Source organism: Oncorhynchus mykiss, chromosome 26 (genome assembly GCF_057628025.1).
Source record: "Oncorhynchus mykiss isolate SJ-2025 chromosome 26, ASM5762802v1, whole genome shotgun sequence".
NCBI classification, from domain to species: Eukaryota; Metazoa; Chordata; class Actinopteri; order Salmoniformes; family Salmonidae; genus Oncorhynchus; species Oncorhynchus mykiss.
This window is the reverse complement of record NC_143047.1, coordinates 50,816,765-50,826,393: the sequence shown is the minus strand read 5'-3', so window position 1 is coordinate 50,826,393 and position 9,629 is coordinate 50,816,765. Positions and strand designations below refer to the sequence as shown.

At 48.7% G+C, this 9,629-nt stretch overlaps 1 protein-coding gene across 1 annotated transcript in view; it reads right to left on the bottom strand.

Moving 5' to 3' along the window:
* Window positions 1-971: 971 nt before the first annotated feature.
* The window catches only part of cep89 (centrosomal protein 89), a 327,319-nt gene continuing 318,661 nt past the window's right edge, over window positions 972-9,629 (bottom strand). The window contains exon 20 of the mRNA XM_090221660.1: window positions 972-3,693. Coding sequence (XP_090077786.1) covers window positions 3,336-3,693 — 358 coding nt within the window. The 3' untranslated portion in view covers window positions 972-3,335. The remainder of the gene's footprint in view (window positions 3,694-9,629) is intronic.

The following is a 9,629-nucleotide window of genomic DNA, read 5'->3' as shown; positions in this document are numbered from 1 at the left end:
GGTGTCAGGGTGGTTCTAGTCTGACTAAAACAGACCTGGTATTCTAGCCTGGTGTCAGGGTGGTTATAGTCTGACCAAAACAGACCTGGTCTTCTAGCCTGGTGTCAGGGTGGTTCTAGTCTGACCAATACAGACCTGGTCTTCTAGCCTGGTGTCAGGGTGGTTCTAGTCTGACTAAAACAGACCTGGTGTCAGGGTGGTTCTAGTCTGACCAATACAGACCTGGTCTTCTAGCCTGGTGTCAGGGTGGTTCTAGTCTGACTAAAACAGACCTGGTCTTCTAGCCTGGTGTCAGGGTGGTTCTAGTCTGACTAAAACAGACCTGGTGTAAGGGTGGTTCTAGTCTGACTAAAACAGACCTGGTGTAAGGGTGGTTCTAGTCTGACTAAAACAGACCTGGTCTTCAAGCCTGGTGTCAGGGTGGTTCTAGTCTGACCAAAACAGACCTGGTCTTCTAGCCTGGTGTCAGGGTGGTTCTAGTCTGACTAAAACAGACCTGGTCTTCTAGCCTGGTGTCAGGGTGGTTCTAGTCTGACTAAAACAGACCTGGTCTTCTAGCCTGGTGTCAGGGTGGTTCTAGTCTAGACTAAAACAGACCTGGTCTTCTAGCCTGGTGTCAGGGTGGTTCTAGTCTGACCAAAACAGACCTGGTCTTCTAGCCTGGTGTCAGGGTGGTTCTAGTCTGACTAAAACAGACCTGGTCTTCTAGCCTGGTGTCAGGGTGGTTCTAGTCTGACCAAAACAGACCTGGTCTTCTAGCCTGGTGTCAGGGTGGTTCTAGTCTGACTAAAACAGACCTGGTCTTCTAGCCTGGTGTCAGGGTGGTTCTAGTCTGACTAAAACAGACCTGGTGTAAGGGTGGTTCTAGTCTGACTAAAACAGACCTGGTCTTCTAGCCTGGTGTCAGGGTGGTTCTAGTCTGACTAAAACAGACCTGGTGTCAGGGTGGTTCTAGTCTGACTAAAACAGACCTGGTCTTCTAGCCTGGTGTAAGGGTGGTTCTAGTCTGACCAATACAGACCTGGTCTTCTAGCCTGGTGTCAGGGTGGTTCTAGTCTGACTAAAACAGACCTGGTGTAAGGGTGGTTCTAGTCTGAATAAAACAGACCTGGTCTTCTAGCCTGGTATAAGGGTGGTTCTAGTCTGACTAAAACAGACCTGGTGTCAGGGTGGTTCTAGTCTGACCAATACAGACCTGGTCTTCTAGCCTGGTGTCAGGGTGGTTCTAGTCTGACCAAAACAGACCTGGTCTTCTAGCCTGGTGTCAGGGTGGTTCTAGTCTGACTAAAACAGACCTGGTCTTCTAGCCTGGTGTCAGGGTGGTTCTAGTCTGACTAAAACAGACCTGGTCTTCTAGCCTGGTGTCAGGGTGGTTCTAGTCTGACCAAAACAGACCTGGTCTTCTAGCCTGGTGTCAGGGTGGTTCTAGTCTGACTAAAACAGACCTGGTGTAAGAGTGGTTCTAGTCTGACCAAAACAGACCTGGTCTTCTAGCCTGGTGTCAGGGTGGCTCTAGTCTGACCAAAACAGACCTGGTCTTCTAGCCTGGTGTCAGGGTGGTTCTAGTCTGACTAAAACAGACCTGGTCTTCTAGCCTGGTGTCAGGGTGGTTCTAGTCTGACTAAAACAGACCTGGTGTAAGGGTGGTTCTAGTCTGACTAAAACAGACCTGGTCTTCTAGCCTGGTGTCAGGGTGGTTCTAGTCTGACTAAAACAGACCTGGTGTCAGGGTGGTTCTAGTCTGACTAAAACAGACCTGGTCTTCTAGCCTGGTGTCAGGGTGGTTCTAGTCTGACCAATACAGACCTGGTCTTCTAGCCTGGTGTCAGGGTGGTTCTAGTCTGACTAAAACAGACCTGGTATAAGGGTGGTTCTAGTCTGACGAAAACAGACCTGGTCTTCTAGCCTGGTGTAAGGGTGGTTCTAGTCTGACTAAAACAGACCTGGTGTCAGGGTGGTTCTAGTCTGACTAAAACAGACCTGGTCTTCTAGCCTGGTGTCAGGGTGGTTCTAGTCTGACCAATACAGACCTGGTCTTCTAGCCTGGTGTCAGGGTGGTTCTAGTCTGACTAAAACAGACCTGGTGTAAGGGTGGTTCTAGTCTGACTAAAACAGACCTGGTGTCAGGGTGGTTCTAGTCTGACCAATACAGACCTGGTGTCAGGGTGGTTCTAGTCTGACCAAAACAGACCTGGTCTTCTAGCCTGGTGTCAGGGTGGTTCTAGTCTGACTAAAACAGACCTGGTCTTCTAGCCTGGTGTCAGGGTGGTTCTAGTCTGACCAATACAGACCTGGTGTCAGGGTGGTTCTAGTCTGACTAAAACAGACCTGGTATTCTAGCCTGGTGTCAGGGTGGTTATAGTCTGACCAAAACAGACCTGGTCTTCTAGCCTGGTGTCAGGGTGGTTCTAGTCTGACTAAAACAGACCTGGTGTCAGGGTGGTTCTAGTCTGACCAATACAGACCTGGTCTTCTAGCCTGGTGTCAGGGTGGTTCTAGTCTGACTAAAACAGACCTGGTGTCAGGGTGGTTCTAGTCTGACCAATACAGACCTGGTGTTCTAGCCTGGTGTCAGGGTGGTTCTAGTCTGACTAAAACAGACCTGGTGTCAGGGTGGTTCTAGTCTGACCAATACAGACCTGGTCTTCTAGCCTGGTGTCAGGGTGGTTATAGTCTGACCAATACAGACCTGGTCTTCTAGCCTGGTGTCAGGGTGGTTCTACTCTCCTGCCAACTCTGCCAACTTTATGGAATTGTCATGTCATGTTTGGCTTAACAATGAACAATGGAGTTTGCAAGAGCAGAAACAGATCTGGGACCAGGCTACTAAAACAGGCTACTAAAACAGATCTGGGACCAGGCTACTAAAACAGATCTGGGACCAGGCTACTAAAACAGGCTACTAAAACAGATCTGGGACCAGGCTACTAAAAGAGATCTGGGACCAGGCTACTAAAAGAGATCTGGGACCAGGCTACTAAAACAGATCAGGGACCAGGCCACTAAAACAGATCTGGGACCAGGCTACTAAAACAGATCTGGGACCAGGCTACTAAAACAGATCGGGACCAGGCTACTAAAACAGATCTGGGACCAGGCTACTAAAACAGGCTACTAAAACAGATCTGGGACCAGGCTACTAAACAGATCAGGGACCAGGCTACTAAAACAGATCTGGGACCAGGCTACTAAAACAGATCTGGGACCAGGCTACTAAAACAGATCAGGGACCAGGCTACTAAAACAGATCAGGGACCAGGCTACTAAAACAGGCTATTAAAACAGATCTGGGACCAGGCTACTTGTCTTCTGTAAGACCAATACAAAAAAGGACACTAAGAATAGAAGTCCATGCCGTTCTTCTCGCTCTCATCTGAGGAGGGGTTCTGGTGCTGGTCCGAGTCAGACTCGAACATAGGGCTGTGGTGGAGGCCGGGCCGGCCGCCGCTCTGGGGGGAGGAGATGCAGGGAGGAGGGCCAGAGCTGTCAGGGTGCGGACGGGGGTAGAACACCTCATCCTGGGGGTGGGAGAGCCAGCTGGGGGAGGGTCCATCGCTCAGACCCCTGCCATGGTGCACTCTGGCTGGGCTGAGGGAGGGGAGAGATGGGCTGGAGTCCTGGAGGGTCTCCCTAATTCTTTGGTTCTCTCTGGTCGCTGCCTCCCACACCACCTCCAACTCACCTTCCACCTCTCTGGAGGAGAGAGAGAGAATTAATTGAATTGAGAGCGAGAGAAGAGAGAGGAAGAGGAAGAGAGAGAGTTAATTGAATTGAGAGCGAGAGAAGAGAGAGGAAGAGAGAGAGAAGAAGAGGAAGAGAGAGAGTGTGAGAATGGACGTTTTATCTATCATGTTATTGACAGTTGAGAGACAGATGTGAACAGTCACACCAATGTGATCACACAAAATAATGTTCCCATTGGTCAAAAATCATTATCACAGAAAACAGACAAAACCAGCATATTCAAACCTTCGATTCACTAAGACGATTCAGGCACTAAGACGATTCAGGCACTAAGACGATTCAGGCACTAAGACGATTCAGGCACTAAGACGATTCAGGCACTAAGACGATTCAGGCACTAAGACGATTCAGGCACTAAGACGATTCAGGCACTAAGACGATTCAGACACTAAGACGATTCAGGCACTAAGACAATTCAGACACTAAGACGATTCAGGCACTAAGACGATTCAGGCACTAAGGCGATTCAGGCACTAAGACGATTCAGGCACTAAGACGATTCAGGCACTAAGGAGATTCAGACACTAAGGAGATTCAGACACTAAGGAGATTCAGACACTAAGGCGATTCAGGCACTAAGACGATTCAGACACTAAGGCGATTCAGACACTAAGGCGATTCAGGCACTAAGACGATTCAGACACTAAGGCGATTCAGACACTAAGGCGATTCAGGCACTAAGACGATTCAGACACTAAGACGATTCAGACACTAAGACGATTCAGACACTAAGGCGATTCAGGCACTAAGACGATTCAGGCACTAAGACGATTCAGGCACTAAGACGATTCAGACACTAAGACGATTCAGGCACTAAGACGATTCAGGCACTAAGACGATTCAAGCACTAAGACGATTCAGGCACTAAGACGATTCAGGCACTAAGACGATTCAGACACTAAGGCGATTCAGACACTAAGGAGATTCAGACACTAAGGAGATTCAGACACTAAGGAGATTCAGACACTAAGGCGATTCAGGCACTAAGGTGATTCAGGCACTAAGACGATTCAGGCACTAAGACGATTCAGGCACTAAGACGATTCAGACACTAAGACGATTCAGACACTAAGGTGATTCAGACACTAAGGAGATTCAGACACTAAGGAGATTCAGACACTAAGGGCAAAATATCACAGAATCTCAGTGGCAATACTGATGAGTGAGTCAATACACCCTAAAGTATATTATATTAGTGGACCCAGTAACCAGGCCTTATGTCTCAGCACCATAGTGGACCCAGTAACCAGGCCTTATGTCTCAGCACCATAGTGGACCCAGTAACCAGGCCTTATGTCTCAGCACCATAGTGGACCCAGTAACCAGGCCTTATGTCTCAGCACCACAGTGGGCCCAGTAACCAGGCCTTATGTCTCAGCACCACAGTGGGCCCAGGAACAAGACCTTATGTCTCAGCACCACAGGGAGAGACAGGGAGAAGAGAGAGGAAAGGAGAGGAGAGAAATGGAGAGAAGGGAAGAGGGAGAGGAGAGATAGGGGGAGAAAAAGAGAGAGGAGAGAGAGGGGGAGAAAAAGAGAGAGGAGAGAGAGGGAGAGAAGAAGGGAGAGGAGAGAGAGAAGAAGGGAGAGGAGAGATATGGAGAGAAGAAGGGAGAGGAGAGGAGAAAGAGGGAGAAGAGAAGGGAGAGGAGAAAGAGGGAGAGGAGAAAGAGGGAGAGGAGAAGGGAGAGGAGAAAGAGAGATGAGAAAGAGGGAGAGGAGAAAGAGGGAGAGGAGGAGGGAGGAGAGAAGAAGGGAGAGGAGAGGAGAAGGGAGAGTAGAAAGAGGGAGAGAAGGGAGAGGAGAGAAGAAGGGAGAGGAGGGAGGAATAGGAAGGCGTATTGATCCAGTCTGGCTGTGAGAGAGGAATAGGAAGGCCTATTGATCCAGTCTGGCTGAGAGAGAGGAATAGGAAGGCCTATTGTTAAGACAGCAGCATGACGTCCATCACATTAGCTAATTACCCGTGTTCTATCCTGTGGTCTGGTGATGTGACCTGGTCTCTGTAGCCTCACACACACAGTCACACACTCGTGCTGTCGTCAGTAGTTAACTACCTGTGGTCCTGTGACATGACCTGGTCTCTGTAGCCACACACACACACACACACACACACACACACACAGACTAGTGCTGTCGTCAGTAGTTAACTACCTGTGGTCCTGTGAAATGACCTGGTCTCTGTCACACAATTAAGAGTGACTCATCGTTCCTAATCACCCGCGGCAACGCAGAACGTCACTGAGAAAGAGCCTGTATCGTCATCTTCATCAGCTTAGGGGGAGAGAGGAGGGGACAGGGGAGAGAGGAGGGGACAGGGGATGGGAGAGGGGGACGAGGGATGGGAGAGGGGGACAGGGGAGTGGAAAGAGGGACAGGGGATGGGAGAGGGGGACTGGGGAGAGAGGAGGGGACAGGGGAGAGAGGGGGACGAGGGATGGGAGAGGGGGACAGGGGAGTGGAAAGAGGGACAGGGGATTGGAGAGGGGGACAGGGGAGAGGAAAGAGGGACAGGGGATGGGAGAGGGGATAGGGGAGAGAGGAGGGGACAGGGGAGAGGAAAGAGGGACAGGGGATGGGAGAGGGGACAGGGGAGAGAGGAGGGGACAGGGGAGGCCTATTGAATGAATCCATCCTGACCAATCACTGTCTACCTAGGAAGGGCTTAATGTGATGTACTACTGGGGCTGAATGAATCCATCCTGACCAATCACTGTCTACCTAGGAAGGGCTTAATGTGATGCATTACTGGGGCTGAATGAATCCATCCTGACCAATCACTGTCTACCTAGGAAGGGCTTAATGTGATGTACTACTGGGGCTGAATGAATCCATCCTGACCAATCACTGTCTACCTAGGAAGAGCTTAATGTGATGTACTACTGGGGCTGAACGGACCAATCACTGTATTTGATATTCATCATCTGCATGTTAGAAGGAACCCTTTCCAGTTGCCATGGGAATCAGTGAGCTGCTGTGTGCTTCCCTGTGAACGGTACAGAACTAGGCAGTGTTCAGGGATGTCTGTTCAGTGTGTGTGTGTGTGGTGTAGACTTGACGAACCAGATGGGACTCATTCCCTCCCAAACCAAAAGGAGAAACCAATGTTTTCTCTGGTAGGCACAACCTACCTGGCACCCCTATAAATAATAACCTTGAGTCAAAACCGTTACAGTGTGTGTGTGTGTGTGTGTGTGCTTCCTGGTAAACAGTCCAGACATAGGCAGAGTTCAGATAGATCCACACAGAACAGGGGAATGTCTTTGTGTTGGGTACAGCACCACTGTCTGGTTGGGGTTGATACAGCACCACTGTCTGGTTGGGGTTGGTACAGCACTGTCTGGTTGGGGTTGGTACAGCACCACTGTCTGGTTGGGGTTGGTACAGCACCACTGTCTGGTTGGGGTTGGTACAGCACCACTGTCTGGTTGGGGTTGGTACAGCACCACTGTCTGGTTGGGGTTGGTACAGCACCACTGGCTGGTTGGGGTTGGTACAGCACCACTGGCTGGTTGGGGTTGATACAGCACCACTGTCTGGTTGGGGTTGGTACAGCACCACTGTCTGGTTGGGGTTGGTATAGAACAGGGCAATGTCTTTGTGTTGGGTACAGCACCACTGTCTGGTTGGGGTTGGTATAGAACAGGGCAATGTCTTTGTGTTGGGTACAGCACCACTGGCTGGTTGGGGTTGGTATAGAACAGGGGAATGTCTGTGTTGGTACAGCACCACTGTCTGGTTGGGGTTGATATAGAACAGGGGAATGTCTGTGTTGGTACAGCACCACTGTCTGGTTGGGGTTGATACCGCAGCACTGTCTGGTTGGGGTTGGTACAGCACCACTGGCTGGTTGGGGTTGATACCGCACCACTGTCTGGTTGGGGTTGATACAGCACCACTGGCTGGTTGGGGTTGGTACAGCACCACTGGCTGGTTGGGGTTGATACAGCACCACTGTCTGGTTGGGGTTGGTACAGAACAGGGGAATGCTTGCAGAGATGAACTATCAGGTTAGAGACAGGAACACTCTGACATGACGGTAGACCATCAGAGATGAACTATCAGGTTAGAGACAGGAACACTGACATGACGGTAGACCATCAGATATGAACTATCAGGTTAGAGACAGGAACACTCTGACATGATGGTAGAACCATCAGAGATGAACTATCAGGTTAGAGACAGGAACACTCTGACATGAGGGTAGACCATCAGAGATGAACTATCAGGTTAGAGACAGGAACACTCTGACATGACGGTAGACCATCAGAGATGAACTATCAGGTTAGAGACAGGAACACTCTGACATGATGGTAGAACCATCAGAGATGAACTATCAGGTAAGAGACAGGAACACTCTGACATGACGGTAGACCATCAGAGATGAACTATCAGGTTAGAGACAGGAACACATGACAACACTACTGAGATGTTATCATGGAGAGAGAGAGACAGAGAGACAGTCAGACAGACAGAAATGTGGGAAATGGTTGGTGGGGCTCAAAACAATAATCATGTCAAATAAGTTGTTGTTTTGTGATATCATTAAGAACGGTGTAACCAAATAATGGTAATTCTAACAATGTATACGTCCTAGTTATCAGATCTAAATGTTGTGGAACTTATATGATTAAATATGAAACTATTTGTGAGAAGATGAAATGTGATTTTAGCCTTCTAAATTATAATTATTTTTCATGTAAAGTTTTACCCAGTCAGTAACCACGCCCACGTGAGCACAGACATTATGCAAAAAGGAGGGAACGCCCCTTTTCCCCCCAGATTGTTTAAGCACTCTAGTCTAGTAAACTCGACCGAGGACCACCACGTGTGTACCTTTGAAGGATTCAGTCTAACGGGGACGAGAGGGGAAGAGCATTTCCCTTCCACCACTGTGTGGTCTGACATTTTTAACCATTCTAAACAGACACTTCCAGAACAAAGGACATGGTGGCCAACCAGAGACTTTATGTCTAACTATTCGTCACAGACGGATCGGGCGATTTCGACAGAGAGAGACGACAAAGGCATACAAGCGTAAATATGTACATTGCATTTCTAAATCCAAATGAGCGGTTGTTAGGGTGATAACTATCCATATTTACGATGAGCATATTATTCAACTGTAAGTACGAATTTCTTTGTCGCTCTTTCTTTTCCCACCCGTTTTCATTATGTAACAAGCCGTCATATCGGGTTAGTCCACTAGGGACCTTTCATTGTGTAACAAGCCGTCATATCGGGTTAGTCCACTAGGGACTTTTCATTGTGTAACAAGCCATCATATCGGGTTAGTCCACTAGGGACTTTTCATTGTGTAACAAGCCGTCATATCGGGTTAGTCCACTAGGGACTTTTCATTGTGTAACAAGCCGTCATATCGGGTTAGTCCACTAGGGACTTTTCATTATATAACAAGCCGTCATATCGGGTTAGTCCACTAGGGACCTTTCATTGTGTAACAAGCCGTCATATCGGGTTAGTCCACTAGGGACTTTTCATTGTGTAACAAGCCGTCATATCGGGTTAGTCCACTAGGGACTTTTCATTGTGTAACAAGCCGTCATATCGGGTTAGTCCACTAGGGACTTTTCATTGTGTAACAAGCCGTCATATTGGGTTAGTCCACTAGGGACTTTTCATTATATAACAAGCCGTCATATCGGGTTAGTCCACTAGGGACCTTTCATTGTGTAACAAGCCGTCATATCGGGTTAGTCCACTAGGGACTTTTCATTGTGTAACAAGCCGTCATATCGGGTTAGTCCACTAGGGACTTTTCATTGTGTAACAAGCCGTCATATCGGGTTAGTCCACTAGGGACTTTTCATTGTGTAACAAGCCGTCATATTGGGTTAGTCCACCAGGGACTTTTCATTGTGTAA